The 26,840-nt window shown below is 32.5% G+C and overlaps 1 protein-coding gene across 1 annotated transcript; it reads left to right on the top strand.

The window, feature by feature from the left end:
* The first annotated feature begins 2,173 nt into the window (after window positions 1-2,173).
* On the top strand, window positions 2,174-26,840 carry LOC125075992 (V-type proton ATPase 116 kDa subunit a 1-like). Its single transcript, XM_047687907.1, has 15 exons — window positions 2,174-2,290; window positions 7,211-7,390; window positions 7,495-7,655; window positions 7,918-8,083; window positions 9,730-9,906; window positions 12,979-13,191; window positions 13,415-13,565; window positions 16,615-16,776; window positions 19,134-19,342; window positions 19,818-19,927; window positions 23,454-23,578; window positions 23,891-24,126; window positions 24,295-24,505; window positions 25,472-25,646; window positions 26,633-26,840. Exons 1-15 carry the CDS (start codon window positions 2,174-2,176, stop codon window positions 26,766-26,768), a joined length of 2,529 nt encoding a protein of 842 aa, XP_047543863.1. The 3' UTR covers window positions 26,769-26,840.

The raw sequence follows: 26,840 nt of genomic DNA, 5'->3' as shown, positions 1-26,840 counted from the left end.
AGTCAAGGAATTGAACCAATTAGCAACAAAGAGGAACCCGCGCAACCCGTCTTCTTGAAGTTCATATCGTGCAAATGCAAAGGGAAATGCAAATCTGTTTCATGTCTGCTTCACGAAAAGATGAATGTGAATAAGGAATTGAAAAAAAAAAACAAGAATTGTTCGTTGTAGGATCCCTATACTATCAGAAAACCCATTATGTAGGGAATATTATTGAAACTTGCGTTAGTGGGTCTATTAAAGGGGATTTTATTTGGTCTGTTGCAACTACGAATATTAAACAGCAATTTCACATGTTCGGTATTTTTAACTAGGAATTGATAAACATTTGTCTTTAAATACTAGTGTTGAATAGTGTTATCTCTGGGATCCGTAGTAACTGATCAAAATAACGCAGGCAAAATACTTAGTATTCATATTAGGTGAACATATCAAAATTAGTTTTATTCAATATCCGGAGTGCGCTTCTTTAAGAATTCACTTCCTATCTTACTCGGGGTATTAGGACAACTAACTATGTAATTGTTATTGTCTATGACGCACATTACATTTCACGTTCTTTTTCTGCGATGAGTATTGAGTTTATTCCTACAGAATACAACAGCAATGTTATTTTGTCAGTACTCACTTCGTAGATCACTCGTTATATGTCGGTTTTCAATATTTAACTTATTGTGACATATCACAAACCTATTCGAGCTCGTTTGAGTTTGCTTTTAAAAAATCCCGGCTATTACGTATATTTTCTCTATAAGGCTTAACGCCGATTTCTGATAATGAAATTTAAAACGCTAAAAGAATAATCTTTATCTCATTCATATTTGTAACTTTAAAAATGAATATACATACAATTTTTTCTAATTCCACCCTCATGATACATGAAATTCGAAAACACTATTCTGCCTGTTTTAACTCTTAAGTCGAAACAAGAATACCGAATTTCATATATATAATTTCAAAAAAGAACAGACATTAAAAACTTATTTGTTATTCGTTCATAAGAAATACCTCTACAATATTTAATATACATATGTACATAAATTTAATATATAAATAATGTTTACCAGATTTTTTCGTAGACTTTATCAACTATACGTATGAAATATGATGTATGAGGAGAAAATAAACAACCTGCCCATGGGATACAAAAGCCCACCTTAAAAGTTAGTTCAGTAACATTAACCTATTCGACTGCCTCGGGTTCTCTAGAGACGCAAGAATAACACAAGATGGTTGAGTTAGACGGAAAATCGGCCCTGTTACAATGAGATCTTTGTTGATTTACCTCTGCGGAAACAAAAAAGGGTACCTCCCTATTGTGGGGGTTTTGTTTAATTAAGCGACATCGCTAAATGAAACTGTTGCCTTGAATGAAAAAAGCGTAGTAATGCTCTATTAGTTTACACTGACATTTTAACTTTCAAAACAAACTTGCTTATATAGATATATTATATAGGCCACTGGATGGTTAGAGATTACCCCCATAGATTTTTCGCTCTAAGAAATATTAACCAATCCTCATATCACCAAGCGTTATCAACCCTGGGAACTAAAGGTTTCTGTCCCTTGTGCTTGCAGTATATTGTATTCTTTTATTTCTATATTTTATTTCTAATAGTTTTTCAAACCATTTTTAAATTAGTTTTTAAAAAAAGGTTTTAGTCTTATTCATATTAGATTGATATTATATTGCAATAACTGAAAGGTTAATGGGATGGTATAACTACACTAGAAAAAAATTACTTGAGCAAATTAGCTTATGTCAAACTTTTTTTATATAGTATAAATTTAAAGTTTAAAAAATTTATTAAAAGTAAAATTTGTTTTGTTAATAGTATCTTAAAAAAATCATAAAAACTTTCAGCATACAAAAAAAATAGTATTAATAATTGACATAAATTAATATTCTTTATTCAAATATTATTTGAATAAACGTATTTCATTAAACGTCAACTTACTTAGAATAAAAGTACAGAAGACAGAAGTTTATTTATTTATTTCTGTATTAAAAGCAAACCGTAAGTTATATAATACATAATATTATAAAAGATTAAACATAAATACGTATAAAAAATAAATATATGTCACATTCTCTTAATCATCATTAAAACAGGTATGACATATTGCTTAATAATTTGGTTGCCTTCTATGATATGAATTTTTAGATTTCAGAATGGGTTGCATGTTGAGAAGCGATCCAATGACATTTTGCGACATCTATCTACAACCCGAAACAGCTTTCGAAATAGTGGGACATTTGGGTGAAATGGGATGTGCTCAGTTTGTGGATGTAAGTTAATTATACTTTTACATATTTACTAAAGATCACAATTTATTTGAAAAAGTAAAATGATTCGTTGTGGGGCTAAGACATCCTCTGCTTTTAACGAGAAGTTTTGGAGGTTATTTAATCACGCTGTACCAATGTTGTCTAGTAGAAACATGTTAGTTTCCTTACGGTGCGTTGTTTCGCCACGAAGAACGAGATTAATTACTAACAGAAAATAAGTATACGAAAATCGTCGTTTCTTCTTGAGTTCGAAATCGAATTATTCGATTAAAATTGACGGGTTACCTTGGCTCTCATAATTAATAGTATGGACGATTTATTCATTAAATGGTCAGGATCAAAACCTTGAGGAACGTATCCGAAACATATATTCGTATAACTGTATCCTGATTTTCAAGATGCCTGAGTCAATGTCAGTACAGGCCGTAGGAACGTAACAGTTTATTCTTCCTAAAAAGATTTCCCGGTGCCAGCTTAAAGAATGGTTACCATTTGTCCAAATGGTAACCATTCATAATGACCATCAGGCGTACTTATAACTTCTCATTACTTTTCTTTAAATAAACCTCAATACAACAAACAAAGATATAATTGCTTTTGGTATTTTTTTAGGGTGTCTATTAAATATTCTATCGTGTTTGAGCTTTTAAATGCAAGCCATCGTTAATTCTGAACGTCTTTTGTTCTACAATAAAAAAGCCCATTCGGGATGTGTGCGTACAAATAAATGTACGCGTAAAACACGCCCAGCTTTGGTTAACATTTCATTTGCTCGTCGGCGGTTTTAAACAACTGTTAGTTTTTTGTCCGTCCGATTTTTCAAGGATACTTAATTTCGCACCCGTATTGAGTTTAGAATTTTTATGTGGTTATTCAGAAAGTCTATATTTGTGTTTGTATGATGTACGCGTATGTTTGTTAAATAAAATTACTTGATTTATTTTTTTAAATATCGAATCAGTTTACTAGTGATAGAAAATAGTATTCTATTTCGATTGATCAGTTGGTATTGTTATATGCAATTTGAACTTGAAATCAGATTTTAAAACTGTTTTGAATTTAGAAATAGCAAAATACAATAATTCGAATAGCAGGATATATCTAAAATATATTTTTTATAATTCCCAGAAATATGCACTATTTTGTTCGTCTAGTAATTACTGTATCAGTAATACAATCGATTGTCATATATTAATGTAATGTAATATATATTTTAATAATAGATAATATTTTAACGAAGAAATTGTAAAATCTAAATGGTCGGCGGTCTGTCCTTTTATACACATCAAAATTAAGTCATTTAAAAAAATACGTACAAGATGACAAGCAGAACTAATTTTGGATCTTTATTGGTCAAAGCTCGATTTACCGAAGCCAGAGGCGCGAATACGGCGGGTGCCATGGAGAGTTCATGCCACACGCTATTAAGTGTCATGTATATTACGCGCATATCCTAGCCACGGCTTTCCCATATTACATTGGTAATAAATTGCAAAAATGTATTCCGATATTGACGCTCTAACCAATTCGATTTAGTTTTTTTCAAAGCGCTTTGAAAGGGCACGTTTAATAACCTAACCCAGTTACCGTACAGGCTCGTTCCTATATCACTCACAAAGGAAATCTTCCTAAAAGAGTCGACCATGTAATGTATCCACACATCGTATAGGTACTTGCTAGCTTTATTTTTTGTTTTTGGAAGCAGACAAGCAAATATGCCGTTTGGAGTTATGTGGTCACCTTCACCTTGTAAGTCCATACAATGAAGTAGTTTCACCATAGGGTTACGTTAAATCCCTAGTAGTCATTTCAAACTAGAGTTACACCATGAGTTTTCATGTTTGGGCGTGTGAGATGCTTTTAAGTGGATGACACCTCGTAAAATTTTATTGTAAAACATCATAACTTTTTTATAATCAAATAAATTGTTTAAATAAAACTTTCTGCATAGTTTTTAATGATAAAGGGCCACACCGCAGAGGGACATCGACTGCACGACACCGTTAAAGCGGCAATGCACTTACTCACTCTGTCCATAGAAACTGCTACCTTTTCAATACGGTAAACTAGACATTCGTAGTGCTCTTCGAAGCCCCAGTACGGTCCAGGGTAAGGCGTATGCATGTCATGTATTTGCCCACCGTTTAACACAAAGCGAATTTGCAAGTCGGGTGGTTCCCTTCCGCAGTTCGTGGAACGATAGCTCTTCCGTCTTCCCCTTCTCTTTTGCCATTGATTATGTTCATCCCGAGATTGGTGAGAACTTGAGCACTGAGCTCTCTCGAAACTTTCTCCCAATATCAGCACCAACGTGTCGTACGTTTCGCGTACTAAATGACGCTGAGCTTGTACATCGCAGTATAACTTTCTTAAAGTCCTATCCTACTAGTGTGATACTTTAACCTTAGTCTTGGACACTTAAGGAATATATATATATATTTTATTTTTTAAGGAATATATATATATATGTCGGAGAAGCAGGATGCCGAACAGTTGTGTTCGGGATTGATCCGACATTTGGAAGACTATGTGGGCGTGCAATGGAGATATTCACAAAATAAAACGTATTTAATATCGTCTAATCATTGTATTCATTGATTCAATAATCGTACACCACAATAATATCAAAGGATTACAATAATTCATCTCGATTAAGAGCAAATGGGTTTGCAAGCAACCATCGCATTCGAGAAGCTTGTCAAAACATAACGACTCGCGTTGCCATGACGCTTACAACTCCATTCGGGGTGACCCGCTCTTATAAGTAAATCAGCCATCAAACATTATTGCCAACTACTCGATTCATTAATTATCCAAATTAACAACTAAAGTAACTACGCTCCGATACGGCCATCCTGAACTATCACACGTCCTCGTGTGTCTCGTTGCTGTAAACCTCCTCGTCTGTAAACAATGAAACAACAAATGTACACATCATAACACGCTTGGCCATTCTGACCACCACACGATGAATATTATAACCGTCCATGCTATCTCAATAGCATAATATTCTCTAGCAGCATAACTTTACAAGGTAAGCGACCAGCAAGACCACCAAGGTCTATTTACGCCACTAAGTCAATCTCTTGCCACCAAGGCTGTCATTTGCCACCAAGGCTGTCATTTGCCACCAAGGCCAATTTTGCCAAGTCAATCACTTGCCACCAAGGCCATCATTTGCCACCAAGGCCAATTTTGTCACCAAGTCAATCTCTAGTAGGGTCACTATGCTACGCTTTCTCTTACCAAGTAATTTGTTAACACCGAAATCAAAACAAAATGAAAACTGCCCACCGTTTTTAATAGAAAATAGACCTAGAGCTGGCTTCATGGTGCAGATATCCACTCGACATTTCATAACCGGCTCGCTTGTTTTGTTTTCCCTTCTTCGCACAACGCGTCGATATGTGGCTTCGCTCGCCGCAGGAAAAACACGTCAGCGGGGATGTTTTCTTCGAGACGTCCATTAAATTTCTTGCTTGCTTGAGCTTTGGCGTTGTTAACTTGCTGAGTGAGCCTTCGTGGTCTGATATGTGTTCTGATCCCACTTCTGATGTCGGAGATGCAGGATGCCGAACAGTTGTGTTCGGGATTGATCCGACATTTGGAAGACTATGTGGGCGTGCAATGGAGATATTCACAAAATAAAACGTATTTAATATCGTCTAATCATTGTATTCATTGATTCAATAATCGTACACCACAATAATATCAAAGGATTACAATAATTCATCTCGATTAAGAGCAAATGGGTTTGCAAGCAACCATCGCATTCGAGAAGCTTGTCAAAACATAACGACTCGCGTTGCCATGACGCTTACAACTCCATTCGGGGTGACCCGCTCTTATAAGTAAATCAGCCATCAAACATTATTGCCAACTACTCGATTCATTAATTATCCAAATTAACAACTAAAGTAACTACGCTCCGATATATATATATATATTCCTTAAAAAAATAAAGCTTATAATGTATTTAGTAGCATTTGAAGTTCCAAAACTACAAAACGTTATATTGAAAGTAAAAAAATCAATATATTTTTATGCTGAGTGTTATGAGAAAGATAAAGGACGATTTATTCATTGGAAGTTCGGCTCTGTAGATGTATCGATAGTTAGGACAATTTGCTTTGAAGGCAATTGCTAGTTGAATGTGTTCTTATAAATTCGAAAGTTTGGGTCGGTGTTTGTTACTCAATTCATCACAATTCATTTACTTATTTATATATATTTCAAATATTATAAAGTTTAATCCATATTAAAATATTAACATATATTTACAGATTTTAAGTTTATGATACTTATTGAAAGTTTTTCAAATCCGTAGACCAATAGTTCATAGACATCATCATACATTTTATATTCGTCGCAGAAAATTTTTGCTTCAAGATTACTATTTTCTTTGTAATAAATTAAATTTTTATTCTAATTCGCGGAAAGTTTATTTCGATCGTTTGCCCTAATTGCGATAATTTCTAAGAATTTGTTGAGATTTTAATATTTTCACGTTACGAATGTCTAAGTTCGTCATGTCACAGAGTTTGAAAGCATAATTATTTGTTATGTTCGAAAGAATCAGTACCTACCTGTCGGATTTTATTTTTTACGCTACGAAATAAAAGTATATAGTGTAAATAATGACTACGGTAATAACGATCCAGTACAACATTTCTGTTACCATTGTTTAATAAAATCATATGAATAATTGAGTTTGTTCATATTCGTTCTAAAATAATCACCGTGTCTGTTTTTACTGGGTACTTATTGTTGACAATCGATAACATCCTTTATTATAATACTAATCTGTTATATTAAGAGAAGCTATATTTATTTATTTTTAAAATCCAGCATATAACAATTACTATTAATACGAATGTATTTTTACAAAGCTAAATTTATCTCTGTTACTTTTATTTATAGATGACACCGGATGTTAAACCGTTTCAAAGAAACTTTGTTACTGAACTGTGCCGATGCGTTGAGATGGAACGCAAGCTCCTATACATGGAAGGGGAGATGTTAAGAGACAAGATCAATGTTATTGAATACAATACTTTGGCTCCAAAGGCAATACCACTTCATGAAATGGCCCCCCTAGAGGTGAGATATATTAGATATATTATATTTGTTCGCTCTGAAATATCCACTTAATAAATACAAGTCAAAGAAGTTTGTTAAAAGATAATTTTGTTTTTTCTTCTTAGAATATACTTGAAAAATGGGAAAACGATGTTTTAAGTATGTCGGAGAATCAGACCACTCTGTTAAAAAATTACTTAGAACTGACGGAAATGAGTTACGTTTTAAATCACATTGGTCCGATGCTGGGCGAATCAGATATCACAGAGGAATCTATATTTGGCAGGTATTTTATCAATATGTGATACAAGAACGTGAAATTCATGCTTGACACGTTAAAAGTCTAAATTTAAAGCAAGTAAAACTGTAAATCGGATCTTTTTATATATTCAAACCTTTACAATCAATATAGCTATGGTATAAAAGCGAATGTTGCCACAACCTCTGCCTCAGAGCATCGTACAAGTAAAATAATAGTTGATTTATTGTTTATGAATATTTTTGCTAACTTTTGAAATGCATTGTCGAGATTGCTTTTTTAATTCTAGGTCTGCTGGCGGTGACACGGGCTTACTTGGCCGACTGTTTGTCATAACAGGCGTTGTTAAGCGTAGCCGAAGTTTTCCCTTTGAAATGATGCTGTGGAGAGTGTCTCACGGAAACATCTATTATAGGCGAGCGACACAGGACGCTATACTACAAGATCCGCAAACAGTAAGAAGTTTAAATTACACATATGCATGTAAGAATAGTATTCACAGGGACTTAATTTTAAGCGTTCATCAATTACGTAATTAAAAACTTAAGATTCATTATGAATATGTGCTGTTTATATTCATAGATGCGTTCTACAGAAAATCGTATTATTTGAACTTAAATTCATGTCATGTATTGTGAAACCGTATTTACTTCTGAAACTGTCTCCTAAGACATTTGTGTAATTTATAAAAAAATAAATAAATAAAAATAAACAATAAAACAAAATGATATCTTACAAAGTAAGATTATTCTATAACAACGATTGCCTTGGATGAACTCACATCCTATTCGAGGTGAGTATGGTTCTTGTATTTGAAGTTTATGAGGAAATATTAAAGCAAAGTCAAACGAGAAAAGTGACGTGTACAGGGTCACAGTCTATAAAGCAATTACACGATGCCTCCATTGAAATTCAATTTTGCATAAATTGAACGTTGTGTACCTGCGACATAACGCATTTATGCCATTAATAACTTTGTGTTGCTCAAAATTAAAAATAAATTTAAGCTAAATCATATCTAATATTTACTTATACGTGTACCTTGTCAGAACATCTGTCAACAACCACCTTTCCCGTACCGATAATAATAATTTGTCATTATTGCAAGATATTGTATTTTATTCGTTTGCTTTGAAAAACTTTTATTCCTATTGGTTTCAAGTTGTCATATATGAATATCCCTTTTGTAGGCGATACTCAGTAATGTCTATATTCATAATGTTTCCGATTTTCCGCTTCTGATATAGAGCGAAACGTTTTTGATGGCATTTGAAACTTATCAAATAAGCTCGTTCCTAGTATGCGCATAGCTGAGTTACTGGTATATAATATTCAATATTTGCAGAGAGTTGAATAACATTGGTTATGGATTTGGCTTTACCGGCTTTAATAGTTATCTCGTGCTAGGAAATTACATATAAGTAATATTTTACTATATTTTTTTTTAATTAAAAGATAATTTACACTTTTCACACAGAATGCAGACTATATATCGAGCCAAAATGCAAATCCAGTATACGCAAAATTAAACAGTAGAATCCGCTTATAATGACTTCGCCTATATTGACCAACCGTTTATTGTGACGTACTTACACCATGAAGTTTGGTTCTCATATAAAATTATTTGTTAAAAAGTCGTGTATATATATTTGTGTATTTTTTTTATAATTCGAAATAATCTTTTGGTAAATTTATTTGTAAGTTAAATGGAATTTCGTGTTTTTCTCTTTCTTAAAAAAAATGTCTAAAATTTTCAATTGCATTTATTGTCATAAAAATTAGAAAAGCTTCATCTTTATTTTTACATTTAAATGCAATTTAACGAATACTTCATTCTTGTTGATGTCAGGCATTTTTTTCGGATCTTTGCGCTTTGCGCTTGGGATTGTTTGTTATTAGTGACGCCCGTGCTAACACTATTTCTTAGAGCCAGATGACTAACATAAGAAAAAAAAAAAATCAATTACAATGTATATTTTCATGAACTCAGATAATTTAACGTGGACGGGTGTGCTTTCGTGTATGATTAGATCTATATAATCTAATGGGCTTGTAATGAAGTATTTTTGTTTAATAAATAATATTTCATTAATTTCACCAGGGGCAGGATATTCGGAAGGTGGCATTTTTAGCAATCTGTCAAGGGGAACAGATTAGCGCTCGACTTGAGAAAGTTTGCAGTGGTTTTCATGTCAATCTATATTCTTGTCCGCAAAATTATAACGAGCGAATGGACATGATGGTACAGTTAGACTTGAGGATTGATGATTTGGAAAGGGTTAGTTAATCTTATATTGTAAGTATTCCCTGCCTATCATAGTTAAAATATTAGTAGTAGGTCGCCCACAATCTCGAATTCGAAACCAATGACATGTTTTATTTTGATTTAATTTCATTGTAAACTGCAAGTCGCTCATATACAATTGGCACCAAATTGATGAAACTTCATTTTAATGAAATTTTTAATGTCAAATTGTATATAATACTCTTTATTGCACTGAGAAATTTTACATGGTAATTTTACTCATGAAATTATTGTTCACAATGTCGGGCTTATTTCTAAAAGAAATTTCTTCCAGCCAACCCACAGCTGTAAGAGATAGTGTTATGTAGCAGGTATAAGTAGTGCAACATTAGATACTCTTACTAATAATATATAAAATAATATATACATTAGTTAAGTTATAATTGGGGTCTGCCGATAACAATTTACTTTAATTTTGTTTAAGTTTTTAATTTCTTTTCTTATACTCAACCGGCCAGTAATTTATTCCGCTCTAAAATTAATTCGTTTTTATTTTATAACAATTTAGGAAATTGTAATCACGAATCTCTCCTCCTCTTTATTTTACTGCACATCTACAGTGCAGATATTGTCCCATAAAAACTGGAACAAAAATCGGTCTACGCTATTGATATATAAGACTAACTTTATATTTTTAATATTTAATTATCGTCATCTGTCCAATTTTAACACCTCTTACGAGTAGCTGAAGGATGTCGATTACAGTTCACAAAAATCTGCAACATGGAAGACAAAGTTGAACAGCAAAGATGAACAGCAAGGAAAGTTGACAAGCAATATGCTTATTTATTTTAAACAAATCAATTATTATTGAACGAAGTTCATTAATTATTTATAGCCTTTTTGCTATTTGCTAATATACTCGATTTAACTTTCATGTTAAATAGACATCGGGGTAACCGTCTACCGTCAGTATGTACCGCCCATTACATACATACATATATATTTGTAATTAAACACTCCGAGGCCACCATCAAACCGTTTTTATATCATATTATATTTTATTCGAGGTAAACCTCGACCTTTTTTATACAGTTCTTTTATATGACAGCCCACCATACCATCACATTGCCCCCATTTTCCAGAATAATCAATCATAGCTAGCAGCCTTGAGCATCATATGCCCAGCTGCTGCTATCATTTCTATTTATGTAATTCATATAAACCGCCGCCAAATACCGTACTAAGCAGATGCCTGATACTGATATCTCTATATATGCATCGCGACGATTATGACATTCGGCTCGGGGTAAACGGAAATCTCTAAAATTTTGTATGGAAAAAAAACTGGCGCCGAGATTTTTACCCCAAAAGTGGCATGTCTTTTACTTAAGCAAAACACGTAACATTTCCTTCATCACACGAACATTTTCACCAAAAAGTATATTTAATGTAACATCATTCCTTTTATTATCCTTTTTTATTCCATGTATATATATACATTTCTTATGTAATCTAAAGAATGTTTATGTATCTATGTTTTATGTTTGTATATATGTATGTATTTATATCACTACAATGTATAAAATAAAATCGTTTCTCGACACACAAAATGAAACACTGATAATTTTAGAGGTGTCTAATGTAATGTCGTAAATAAACACTATTTTTGCTCTTACGTTGCAAACGCTGACTGAATCCTTCGAGAAAGAGCAATATATATGTACAATTTAAAAAGTGCAATAATAATGTGCAAATAGTATTGTACAACTTAAAAAGGTCTACATAAAGTCTGCCATGGTATATGTCTATCTCACAATAAACATTTTTTATACTTCTCTTTTTACGAGAAATTATGACCTATTTAACAAGCGATTTTAAGCTATACAGTATTAATCCTTGTCCAATTGAGAAGTTTAAATAAAATGTGAATTTAATATAGATCAATAAGACCTTTTACTGCAAGTTAAATAAGTAAATATTTTCGAACATATAACAGATTTAAAATGCAGGGACATAGCGGGTGGTATTTTCTAATGACAAGCTGCGAATGATGTACATAAAGACATACTGTAGTATATTTAGTATCAGAATTGCACCCATGCGAAGCCAGGGCGGGTCGCTATTATGTACATATATGTGTATGTATGTATTTATACGTACATACATGTACAAATTTACCAATTTTGATTTAATTTTAATATATGCCCAATTAAGGGTCCCCGGACGGCCTATATCGGTATCCCCGGACGGTAGGTGTCACTGCGACAGTATTTAAAAGATTAATCCGTTACAGCATCAATTAAGAAGTTTCAAGAAAACACAAGGATGATAATTTGAGTTGGAATCCTGAATTTTCGATTTTGTGATAATATTGAACGTAATGAAAGAAAAATCATGAATAAACAAAAAGAAAAAATTTTTTGAACACTATGATCATGACTTTTCCTTTTTTAGCTTAGATTAGGACAGAAGATCTATTTCAAGCTGCTTCCAGTTCTTAAGCTTTTAAAACAACAGGCTTTCGTCAAATTTTAAAAAAAGCTTATTTAGATACAGTTTCGTTGAATTTCATAAAACCTTAAACATTACAAATGGAAATATTTTCATCACTATCTTTACTAGTATTATCAACTTTAAAATGTCTTTGTTGGTTTGTCCTTTTTTCAACTAGAGACGGATCGACTTGACATTCAACATTTTATGGGTCGCGAAGAGTGACATACTTTATGTCACTAAAAAATGCACGAGAGCGAGGCTTGAATAGTTCAGGCCTTAAAATAAATAACTATATCGATTTAACAATTTATTTTAAATTTAGACAGTCCAGAATACATGTATATATATATGTCTTTATTTAAGATGTAGATCGACGAAGCAAAACGATTCTATTCATTACTCGTCATAAAGAGGGAATATGAAAAAGATTTTTTGACAGTTCTACTTCTTAATTAGTTCATTAAAAGTCTAACGTACCAGCAGTCGGGAGAAATGTTAATAATAATTTTGCTTTTCAAAGTACTTAGTTATTTATTTCTTCACATTAGTATTTTTTTTTTCTGACAGATATTTGAGACTGTGATTATATAATATTTTTAATTACAGGTTATGAGCAAATCTAAATACTATCGATGTAAAGCACTCCGAGCTGTTAGCAAGCAATGGGAGACGTGGATGGTTCAAATAAGGAAGTCTAAAGCAATCTACCATACGATGAATATGTTCACTTTGGATATAACAAGAAAATGCCTTATTGGTCAGTGTTGGGTGCCAGATCTGGATCTCCCAAAAGTTGAGGACGTTTTAGCACGAGTTTCGGTAATTATTATCTACAATGGTGTTCACCAGTGGTCGAAACTATACCATAGTATACTACATAGTGGTTGATGACACGCTCGCTGTCGGTTAAATGGCGCCCTTTTATTACTATTATTATTATTTAATATTGAAATATATTTTGGTATCGATTAACGTAATAGGACTTGTTCAGATATAGATTTTATGTTTTTGTTACAAGGATTTATTTTCGTTTTTGCTTTAGGTGAGAGCTGGGACGAATGTTGAATCATTTTTATTGAAATCTGACGATGCTGACGAACCACCTACATTTCATCGCACAAATAAATTTACAAAAGGTTTTCAAGCTCTTATTAACGCTTACGGTGACTCGTCATATAGAGAATTGAACCCAGGTAACTAACAGCGAAAGTAATAACTGAGCATATAGTTTTTTCCGACTAATAATTCTAAGAAATAAAATGTGATCATTTTTGAAAACCTATGTACATAAATTATATATGATATGAAATTATATATTCACTCTTATTTTGAATAACGGCCACAAGATCTTTATGCATGAACCCAATTCGTTTGCAGTGATCTGTAAGAGTTCAGTTTTCGATCAATTTTCGAATAGGCGTAATCGGAAAATGTTTGCAGGCTAAGAAATATTTCTTAGCGCAGTCCTACGCTGAGAGCATTTGCCTGCAATGTAATAATCTAAGATTCGATTTAGAGCTTTACGTTACAGTACTGCCTCACTGAATGACGTCAATGAAATCAATGTGAATGAATCATTTTCCTGTAAGATAACAATTTAAGATTCGATTTTAAGCATTCGCCTGCAGTTGAGTCCGTTATTTTACACAATGTCGGACAAATTGTATCATTATAGGTCGCTCATTTTATTGCTCAGTTTTTCTCACTTACTGATATAATGATCGAGTCGGAACTTACAATACATACGACTGCTCCCGTTGAAATTTAATTACGTTGTGTTAAAGAAAAGCAAAGTACACTCGCATTCAATATGTGATGATAATAGGTCGTTATGGGTGGTCAACTAACGAGTTGCCCAGTGCCTGCTGAATATTGCAGACCAATTAACAGTAATGTAGTGAGACACATGATACTACTACCATATTATGGTCTGTGTATCGCGTTTTGATAATCCACCACAAATACGATTTACCCGTTTGAGGAAATGAAAAGTATTTTTTTAAAGAAAAACTGTAGACGTTATTCAAATCAGAATTTAACTCATCTTCTTTGCAAACATAATTCGAGCAATTCTATGTGAATATGTTTTAAGTGAATCTTAAACGTTTCTGCAAACTCGTAAACGTGAAGTTTCCATTACGTATTGCTTTTTCATGATTTAGAATTGCTCTTCCGATGGAGCATGGAGCGCGGATGCTAGATATTAGTAAGATTTCAATTTATAGATTCAAAGTTGGGATAATTTCACGAAAAAAATCAGTCTGCAAGCTGGGCTGTCTCAATGTTATACCTCTTCCACAGCGTCAATTTTGATGTATCTCCTATGATTTAGAGTTAGGCACATAGAAGCGTACAAAAACAGTTTTATGTATAAAACACCGACAGAGTTCAATAATTTTGTACAAAATATTTACAAAAATACGTATGCAGATCTTTATCGCTATCTCTATTTGTGAAAACCTTATCAAAATCCGTTATGTATAAAATAAGAGAGCGTAATAGAAAGATTAGAAAAGCGACTTTATTTATAGATAATATATGAAATCATTTGATCCTACACATAAAATTATATTACACAAAATCTGTGATTGGGGTACGATACTTACCCAGAAATTTGTATGCGGTTTGACGTAGACCCGTGTCGTAGGCAATAGCGTGAACGCGTAATGCAAATTTAAACGTAGTACATTGTCAATGAAGGCGCTTCTCCTTTAATTTACTCTGTTGGCCGTAGGCAGTGTAGTGTTCCTTTGTTACGCTTGGCGATGTTGCTGCAGTTAGAATTTTTAGTCAAGAAGTTATCTTTTTGTTTGTAATAAAATAATGTTACTATTGTGATTAATTTATAACAAAAACATATTATATTTTTCATTGCAAGTTCTCAATAGCAATGTTCTTAATGAGATAATTTATTTTTAAATAGCGCTAGTGAATGATGCAAGTTTGTATCTTTTTGTTTTTAAATTCGTACTGACTCTTTTTTACAGTTTTCGATGGCTTACATATTCAATAAAAGAACCATTAGATAATAGTGTGTCGTTGGACGTTATTTTTGTTGATAATGACAAAATAATTATGATATAAAATATATCATTATTATATTTTTGTTTTTTAACTAATAAATAAACGTATGTGTATTGAAGGCTGATTTGTTATGAGTTTAATATTTTATTAATCAATAGATAAATGAAAATCTTGCACTAATTTTATACTTAAAAATGTACGACGATGGTTTTTCAAAGTAAAGTTGTAATATAAATTAAATGATATAAGCATTTTATTATATCCAAATAAGAACTTCTCGAAGTAGTTTCGCTTCGTATTCACAAATATATTAAATTACAGTCAACGATAGAGCAACAAAATTGTTTACCGATGAAATGAAATATTCCGGCTCGATTTAACATAACCTTTAATAGGAATGCAACGAGTTTGTGATTGGCTCTAACTGCGGTGCTTCAGCCTCGTTTAGACGGAAGGGTTATCATACCTACTTTAAGTCTGTCCCTAAAACTACTAGAAAAGGTTTTTGTATTCTTTTATTATTTGAATCTTTAACTTCGCGATATTTTATCTCCTTTGTTTAATAGCCTAAAAATATTCAATAATACGTACATAAATTCAATTCTCATTGATAATAATTCCACAATCACTAAAATTATACAATCAGGTGATATAATAAAGAGTAAATATTAAAAAAATATATAATTAAGAATCAAATATATAAGTACGGCATATATTGACATAGTTAACGCAAGCAAGTAGGAATATTACTACAGTGGTAAATGTATAACATATTAAATATTTAGATAGATCGGTGTAGATCTATTCATTCATGAATGCGTTCATTAGTATTGAGTGACACTCGTGCGTCAATACGTCTTGAGTGCGTGAGAAGATTAACATGAGTAACAAGAGCAAACACAGCAAATAAATACACATAAGATTATATAATTGCCTTTGTTTTTAAGTTTTACGTTTACTTAACCACTATATTTTTTAATCTATACATAATTGAAAAATTGATACTGAAGTATATTTATCTCTTTTTCTCTTTCTCTTCAAATAAAATATAAATATGTCTTAAAAGATTTTATTATAATGTTGGCAGCTATTTTATAAAAAAATATTGTTCAAAAATATGACTTAAATCTAGATTTATTTGTGACATTTTAATTATAATTTAACACTGTCAGACACTATCGAACGTCGTTATTAATGGACTCTCAAATTTATTTACAGGTCTTTACACAATAATAACTTTTCCATTTCTATTCGCTCTGATGTTTGGTGATGTGTGTCACGGTATTATATTACTTGCATTTGCGGGTTGGATGGTTTCGGTTGAGAAGGAAAACATGGATAAGACTTCGAAGAATGAGATATGGAATATTTTTTTCGGAGGTATTATTTAAGTAACATTATTGATTAGTTAAATAACATACTACATAAATAGATTATGGATATAAACCTGGCCCAGTTGAGAAAACATCCGGCTTCGGATCGGAAACTTCGAATCAAGTAATGCAACCTTTGCTGGAAGAAAACCACTTTTGAACACACTTATATTTGTATTAGGGAGATACCTCACACAGGTAAAATATATCTACAGGTATTCATATAATACCTACAAAGATTGGATACTTCGATAATGAAATTTGTAACGGAACTCTATGTATGTTGACCTTTTATCACATCTTAGAATAGAATACCATAGGTTACACAAAGAAATAAACTTTAAAGGTCAATTTTTAACACAGGTTAATTGGAAGCCAATTTTCTGATAAGATATTTTAAAGGTGTATGTATTAGCAATATTCTGTTAAATGTACGAGTATGTCATTATTAATGCTAAGAAACTATTATTATTATTAAGATCGGTTATACTCAGGATAGATTAGTGGAGACCATGATAAGATATAGAATCATGTCTACGAAACCTGTTAAGAACCGTTTTTTTGACACAGCATTGCATTATTATTAAAAGCGGGATATGAAATTGATGCTCCGACTCGTAATCATAGAAGCCTTCTAGAATTGTAAATCGGGACAGCAAGTTTTCTGTTACAAATTCTGAGTAGTCTAAGTGTCATATCTCGTTTTTAACTTATATATAAGAAATTATTTTGTGGTCCATATGTTGTGGGTTTATTGAAACTTTCATCCGATCAATTTGAATTTTGTTATTGTCGGTACGTGCTTGAAGGTTTTTCGCTAGGTACCTAGCTAGCCCTATAGACGAAAAGTTGTTGGCGATCTAGTTACATACTACATATAATAGATGAACCTAACTCTACTGTAATGTCTGGTACACATTACAGTAGAGTACCACCTCAAAACGTACAGCGAAAATTGTTAGTATTTCAAATAATACTAAAAATAAAATTCAATTTGTTAAATGGATAACTGCTTACAAAAATAAATCAAAAAAGCCAGGCTTATATTATATTCTGACGATAAAATAACACTACAATTCCGCGTTGCTTTTAAGATGTGCAATGAATTATGTATGAGTTTATTTGTGGTATTGATATTCGAGTGCATTTTTATATTTTAAGTAATTTTTATCATAAAGTAATATAATCTCGGCTCGGGTATAAACGTTCTTAAATTTAATTTTAAATTTTATACAAAATATATTTTTATCTTGAAACGAGAGTAAAAATATACAGATAAGATTAAAAAAAAGGATTAAAATAATAGACTAGCTTAGAAACCGTTATGGTTGATTGGTTTTATTAGTAGTCCAAGATTTATAAATTAATATTATTTTAATATTTACACAAACCTTATAATACTCTTGTTTTGTAACGAACTATTTACTTGTTTAGCAAAGACATCGTTTGCATTTAAGTTTTCAGCAAATACCTTAAATAAACATCGTTTTTGTAAGAGTATTCTGAACTTAGTGGATCAACTTTCCATAGATTTTGATCAAATGTTTTATCACTACCACAGATGAAATAGTAATAAATTTTTTGAATCGATAATGTTGGCTAATTAACAAAATATCCACAAATTATCAATGCGGTTGAATGATATTATTGAACCATTAACAGTTAGTAAAGCAAAATACCTTTGTCGGTATGTTTAGTCTACTGTACAATACCGTGTGTTAATTTCAATTATTTTGAAATGAATTGAGTAATTACATTTCGAAATAATTTAAATGAATGTTATAATATCTTAAGCTTAATAAGGATTTTACTCGGTGGTAGGGCTTTGTGCAAGTCCGTCCGTGTAGTTACCATCCACTCATACAATACATTCTACCACCAAACAGCAGTACAGTATTGTTGTGTTCCGGTTTGAAGGGTGAGTGAGCCAGTGTAACTACAGGCACAAGGGACCTAACATCTTAGTTCCCAAGTTTGGTGGCGCATTAGTAATGTAAGGAATGGTTAATATTTCTTACAGCGCCATTGTCTACGGGCGGCGGTGACCACTTTCCGACAGGTGGCCCATTTGCTCGTCCTCCTAACTATATATAAAAAAAAGTTCACCCGCTCATCACATGTTACCGGGTAGTAATATTTAGGGTTATTGTTCTAGTTTTAAGGGTAAGTGAGCTATTGCTAACTACAGGTACAAGAGACGTTACATCTTACTTTACAAGGAAGATGGCACATAGAAATTAACATAATGAATGGTACATAGTATAATTTATGGTAACATGTTTCATTAAATTGTCGTTATTTCTATATAGCTTAGGTTTCACGTTAATTGCAAACACAAAGTATATTTTACTACAAAATTCACAGGACGATACGTAATTTTGATGATGGGTCTCTTCACGCTCTACACTGGTTTTCTGTACAATGTGTTCTTTTCTAAATCAATTGTACTCGTGCAGCCGTATTGGATGAATACATACGACTTAAAGACAGTTGAAAGTAGCCAATATATAACTTTAAATCCTGTTTTCGAAACGCGTGCGCCTTATATATTTGGCGTGGATCCGGTCTGGGCGGTAAATACTAACTTAATATTGAATATATTTTTTATTTATTTGTAATTGTGTATAGCCTTGATAAATGTAAACATTTGTGAGATAGGAATTGGACGTATCTCATAACAGTAACATAAACGTTAGTAAGACTAGTGGTATATTTAAGTAAGTTTCGCTAATTTGCTACGAACATCAGTCATCCTAGTTCTAAAGTATGAGTTTTCTACTAAACCTCAAGGTAAACCATTGTTTTGACATAAAGGTCACAGAAAGTGATTAAATGAGCATGTTATAATTTAATAGGGTAAATCAGTTATCAGTAACGCTCTCAGTTATTTAAAATACAATAGATGTTTAAGATCTGCTAACGATAAGTAGATGTAATTAGAACCCGTTTTGTACATTTGTAATTAAAAAAAGTACGCACTCAGATTAATATCAAGTGTTTATTGAATATAGTTCTGAATAAATTGACGCTCATTAAATTTGTTTACAGTTGGCCAAAAATAAAATAATGTACCTGAATTCTCTGAAAATGAAAATGTCAATTATAATTGGCATCGTCCACATGATGTTCGGACTGTGTTTAAGTCTTTTTAATCATACGTAAGTTATTAAACATCATATAATAAATATTAAAGCCTTAATGAGATACTTTATACATTAATTAACATTTTTTAAATACATTATACGATCGCATTATTAACATTTGTAATTAATAAATAGGGAATAAAATAATGACATGCATTTGGTTTTATGCGTTGTTTAGCACGATTTTGGATAAACACTGATTTCTCTTTCTTTCATCATTGATTTGACATTCGAAAGAAGAAGACAACATTGTCACTCCTTAAGCAACATAATAGTTAATGCGTATGTATAAATATTTGAGGGAGGGGTTTTTACAAAATTCATTTGATTATTATTAATAGATACGTTGCTTTTTGGGATAAAATTGTACCGGAATGAAAAAATATATTATTTTATTGGACCAAACAAAAGATTTCCAAACACCACTCGACTTAAAACCTTCTTGTTAAGCTCAATATCAGTCAGACATAAACTACACGATATGGTACTTCGACATAATTTCAAACGTGGCTATGGCTTACTCGGAACTGTTGAGCTGAATTTCTCATAACTTTATGAGAAATGTGCCTCTTATTTATACCGCGGTATCCTGCTTTACTGTTTTACCCACAAATTCTACGGAACTAATTTCACTTCTCACTCCTCAGACATCATAAAATATATTATATGCATAATTTATACATATAATTATATGTATAGAATTATAATTCTATATATATGAATATAGTTAATGTGCAAATTGCCGTTGGATTCTTTCTCTCCTTACGTATATAGTAGCCACGATTCCATAATTATTATTGTTCCATATTCTAATTTGAAACTGATGCTACCCTACATGCTATACTACTGAGGACCCAGTAGACAGATGGTATCTGACTCGAGATACACGCCTATTTAATACAATTTGTATTAAAGACGTTAGCGGGATAAAGGCTACAAAGTGTTCATAAGAGATATGTGTATTGGACAGAGCCAACTTATGAAGCTGAAGACTGAGGATGGCAGGATAGTCACGTCAAAACTCGAATTGTTAAGAGGTCGAAAAGTTCAACGGATAGCTGTACACATCTACGTAGTCACCTGTCAGTAGTAGAGCTTTAGATCCTACAGCTAGACTAGCCCGGAATTGTACTGAATATATCCCGGACGTTAGCTTGTTACGTACAAGTAGCTCCCGAACAACTCAAAACCACAAGGCGCCTATTGAGAATGCAGCGAGAGCAGAGTTTCCCTTCAGAAGTTATTTAACTCCGTCATATGTTTTGTTTGATGGTCAAACGCCACAGGCATGGCACAGAAGTGTGGTGTTACTCTTCTCCAAAAAATGCGATGAAACCCTGTTAAAACCATTAGACTTATCTCACTTCTGAGCCATGTTTACAAGTCGTATTCGAGAGTTATTACGAATCGAATACAACTTGTAAACATGGCTCAGTCGAATCAAATAGTCTCGAGCGCAAGTTTTCCAGTCTCTGATAAAGTCTCTTGAAAGTTGCCAAATCAACTTCTGGTAAATCAAGGTTTAAAGTGCCTGTATGAGAACGGCATCATGTTGGACCGACTCCAGGATCAGAACTCGAAATCAATCCTTTTCATGTGAAGCGTTAAATAGTGGGGCATGATGTCTTCGAAAATGTTACCCACTACTTTGGAGAGTGTCTAGCTTCTGGATTGGAAAGGATATGACATCAATATCAATGGCAAATACATCAGTCACCTTCAATTTGCCGATGACATAGTAGTTATGGATGGGACCTTGAAAGACCTCGGCACTATGCTCGGTGACCACAGCAGAGCAAGCAGCAAGTAGGTCTAAAATTAACCAGAAGACAAAACTTATATTGGATGCCTTATTTTGTACATGGTACCTACTCAAGTAAAGGTTAGAGACTGCACTCGAACTTATAGACGATTATATTATACCTACGACAGACCATCCAACTAGGCATGTCCAACTTTGAGAAAGAGATCAATAGCCGAATCCAACTAGGCTGGGCGTTAAGGTTATCCCAAATAACACAGTGTCTCTATTCAAAAGTCTTCCACCACTATGTTGCCAGTGTTGACTTACGGAATACAGACATGTCACTTACTAAGCGCCTCATAAGAAGGCTCAGTCACGCTTCCGAGCAATAAAGAGGGATCTTCTCGAAGTTTTGAGACCGAATTATAAATGACGAAAATGGCGATCCAAAATAACTGATATAGCCCAAAGAGTAGCAGACGAACTGAAATTCTGAAACTTCTAGAACCGCCGGCCGTTGATGCAGAAAAGTTCTCGAATGACCCCTTACAAGATGGACTGTCGATCCGGTGAGAGCCGTGGGATGCCACTGCATGCGAGTATCGCAAGACCGGCTGTTTTGGAGATATATATGGGTGGCTTTTGTCCAGCTAAATCGTCTTCGGCTAAAATGAAGATGATGATACTCTAATTTGCTACATATATTTTAGTTATATAATAAATTGCTTGTAAAAAGGATTGGACTATATTGTTTTGCCGCGTTCTTTCATGTTGTTGAGGCACTTACTGTATTGAAATATGTTATTGGGCCTTATATTTGAAAAAAAAATATTAGTAAAAAACTTATTTATATCGGATGTGGACTATTCTGCTGATATTTGGGATGTATACACATTGTAAACGTAAATATGAAATATAGTGTTAACTTAAAAAACGCATTTTCAAACACTTTCTTAACTGACTACGTTGTCGTTGATATTATTAATTGAAGAACCTTAAACCAAAGATAGAACTATTTCAACTACGGTCGCGCTATAGCCATTAATTACCGGAATATGAAAGGTTCTAATCAATCAGTCAGCAGATTTCGTTAATCAAGATAGAAAGCAGAAAGATAAGCAATTTTGGAGGACAATCGCATAGTATCTATTTGAAAAAAATAATAATTAAATGGCTAATTTACATACAATGTACTGCCTAAGATGAAATTATACCCAGAATTTTATGTAGGATAAAGGTGACTATTAAGTAACACTTTTTCCAAAATTCTTCTCCTTTGGAGGTGAAAGAGAAGATGAAACTATGTATAGAATTTCGTCATTTCTCATGTTAGAATTATGAAGATTGGTATTTAGACTTCAACTAATATAATGAAGACAGTTGAAGATTTTTTTGTAAAATCATCACATAATAGGGTGAAATTTAGTATGAAAGTAAAGTTTGGGGTAGCATTTCATCACTTTGTAGTGTCATTAATTTTTAAATTAAAAGAGAAAGAGACAGTTGCTACAACGTCAATCGGTGAATTTGGTTAAAATTTATACCGAAGTTCCGGCACTCTTGATGTTTGAAACATTCGGCTCTTAAGGAGATAAAATTGGGGATGATAGCTTGTATGGAAAGTAGTAATATTTTTAAATGAGGAATGAACCTAAAACCTAAAAACAAATAATGTACAATCTTTCTGAAGGGATGTCCCCATCAGATACACGGTTTTATTCTACTATAAATTTATTATAATATTACAAACATGATTCAATGTATAAATAAATTAATGCATTAAAAATAATTTTGCAGATATTTTAAAAGATATTATGCAATCTATTTGCAATTCATTCCACAAGTGCTATTTCTGGCTTGCCTTTTTATGTGGCTGGTCACACTGATTTACATGAAATGGTTTATGTTCAGTGGAAAATACGGTATGTATTTAATTGCCTATCACGTATAATATACAAAAACAATGTTTTATTTTACACGATTCAGTTATATATTACTGTAAAAATCCTTACTGTCCCAGCAGTCAGACAAGGTATCTTTTTCTATAACGAAAAAGGTTCGGACATTATTCTAAAAGGCGGTGCTTAATTGACTGAATTCACATGTGTAAATTTCATACAAGACATGCAGATTTTAGACTGATTTTTATTGCTGAGAAATAAAACACAGAAAAACAAATGTCAATTTGAATCGGCGATCAGTGATAAAATTTCATTTTGGGTTTTTTTTTTCAGTTGAAATAAAAAGAGGAGCGGGATGTGCGCCCCTGATTCTTATTTTGTTCATCGATATGGTATTGTTATCAACTTCAAAACCCGTGGAGGACGATTGTGATGCTTACATGTTCGAAAGTCAGGAAAAACTTCAGCGATTATTAGTTATAATAGGAGTTATTTGCGTCCCCATATTATTATTCGGGACACCCGTCTATCTCCACAAAATTTATAAAAAGAAAAAGGAAGAGGCGTTGGTAATGACGAATATTTATCCTTAGATGTCCGTTAAGGAAGTAATCATCCCAAGCAATTTATATATTTATATCACAGTTTTGGTTACGAAAAATGATTCAACATATTTTACATAAATATTTAGAGATAAGTCTATTTTAATGATGGTTGGTATGAGTTTTTCTTTTCAGAAACGAATTAGTCAATTTCGTAGATATCAACGACGTGATTCTGACAATAAGCGGGCGGAGGAAAAGATACTAAAGGATGTGGCCAAATACTCGACATCTTTTGGTGAACTGATGATACATCAAGCTGTACACACCATAGAATTCGTGCTGAGCACTATATCTCACACGGCTTCTTATCTTCGTCTGTGGGCGCTGTCACTCGCTCATGAACGTAACGATTTTTTTATTATTTCATTTTAATGCTTTTGTAATAAAATATTTCTTATTGAAATTTCGGCAGGGGTTACTCTCCATCTATAAAAAAGTTGAAATAACTCATATTCGTTACTTACATCATTTTACTTTAAGCTTAGTCCTTAGTCCGTTTTTGATAAACAACATTTACATGTATGCAAAATTAATAATACGTTAAGAATATATTTATTATTTACTAATTATTATAACATTTATAATTGAATTCGTATGTTGATGATAACGCATCTCGTGGGGTACAATTCCTCCTGGCTATTTCTTGTTTTATTTAAAAACTATTAGAAAACCTAACAAGAATAGAACAGCTTAGTTTCTTCCACGGTTTTACTCGAGTCTGGGTTTTTTTCGAATCCATGTCAGTTTTTACTTTGACTGTCAATAATCAAATAACATGATCCTATTAATTGCGCTATTGAAAGATATACTTTAAGTTTTACGTAATGTACTTACTCATTATTATATTTTTCGCAATCTTTGATAACGTTAAAGGTTTCACAACAAAAACAATCCTTCTAAGTCTTCTTTTTCGTTCGAATATGGTTTCAATGAATTGTATATTTAGTCTTGTGGCGATTTACGCACCTGTACTTATATAAGTCGTTACCAGGAGAAATACTAATAGAGCTTGCTTAATTGGTTGAATAGATAGTGTGTGATAAGCGGCCGATTACTCCCTTTAAATTGTTTGATTCAGTAAACTATCTTACATAAGAGATAGATTTGGGATAAACATGAAGTAATATGAACTCTTATTATCATTACAATACAGATAATGTGATTTTATTAAAATAACAACAAATAAATATGGTTTGACGATAAATTTTAAACGCTTAAATAATATTTTTATTTTTTTTAAATATTTTTCTTCGGTTTCAATTTTCGTTGTTCTAATATCGTTTTATAATAATAATAATAATGATTTCAGAACTTTCGGAAATGTTATGGGTGATGATATTTGCAAAACTTGGTCTTCGGGATACTTCGCTAGCCGGAGGACCGAAAATTTTTATAATATTTGCCATTTGGGCTATATTCAGTCTTTCGATCTTAGTTGTTATGGAGGGGTTGTCAGCGTTTCTCCATACACTGCGATTACACTGGTAATAAATCAATTGATATACTTATCATTCCACTTGTGAATAAAATTAATTATAATATTGATATACATCGTTCCATTTTATGTGCGTAATTGTATGTACATTAGTGCGTGAATAAAATTATTTATAATGTTGCCTTCAAAGTAAAACCAGACGATATATATTATAGGTATATGTATATGAATTTAATAGTTAAGCGGACGGGGAAACGTGCCACCTGATGTAAAGTGGTCACCTCCGCCCATTAAAAGTGACGGTAAAAGAAATATTAACTGTTATTTATATCATACCGATTGCACATTGGAATAATGTAAGAAATAGTTAAAAGCCTTGGAAGCTAAGATGTTACGGCACTAGTACCTGCAGCTACACTGGCTCACTCACACGGTGATGTGTGGGTGATACCTACCCAGATGAGATTGCACAAAGCCTTTTCACCAAATAAATACTAAAGCAATAACTTGTACTGTGATTATAGTGATAAATAATTTGTAACATTTAAATCACTTTATCTCTGTCTAGTATCTGTCTAGAAGATATTTTTTTTTAAATAAGAATTACAATTTCGTAGTCATGTGAGTGTCCGTGTTAATGACAGTGTATTTGAAAATGTTCGTGTCATAGCTTCCAAGTAATAAATTTTTATCAATAAATATAACATACAATATTTAATGCTCATAAATAAACTTTTTAAAGTGATATTTTATTTATGGTATACTAGCTGAACCTGCGACTTAACACGCGCGAAATTAATAAAACTTTACCTATAGCACACAAACCATCAACCCAAATTTTGCTCATTAGAAAAAGTTAGCCGCCATCCTTCCCCGGGCCTCTCTCCATACAAAATAAATTTAAATCGTTTCAACGGCTTAAGCATGAACTAGACTACTATAAAAATAAACTGTTACTTTTGCATTAATAATATTAGTGTATTTTATTATATTTACAATTCATAAAATGTTTATTAAACAATCAAAAATTTGCAGGGTTGAATTTATGAGTAAGTTTTATACCGGTGCCGGTTATCCATTTAAGCCGTTTAGCTTTAAAGCTATACTTTCTGGGGAGGGCAAGGAAGACAAGTCTGAAGCTATGTGCAAAAAGAAGGCAGGAGCAAACTGATTTAATTTTATCTTGATATTTATTTCAGCTACTGATATTTTGTTCCATGCTGATATTCGTAGCTTAAGCTAA

The sequence above is a fragment of the Vanessa atalanta genome, chromosome Z, assembly GCF_905147765.1.
Source record: "Vanessa atalanta chromosome Z, ilVanAtal1.2, whole genome shotgun sequence".
NCBI lineage: Eukaryota > Metazoa > Arthropoda > Insecta > Lepidoptera > Nymphalidae > Vanessa > Vanessa atalanta.
The sequence above is the reverse complement of the archived record's forward strand: the minus strand, read 5'-3'. Positions and strand labels throughout refer to the sequence as shown.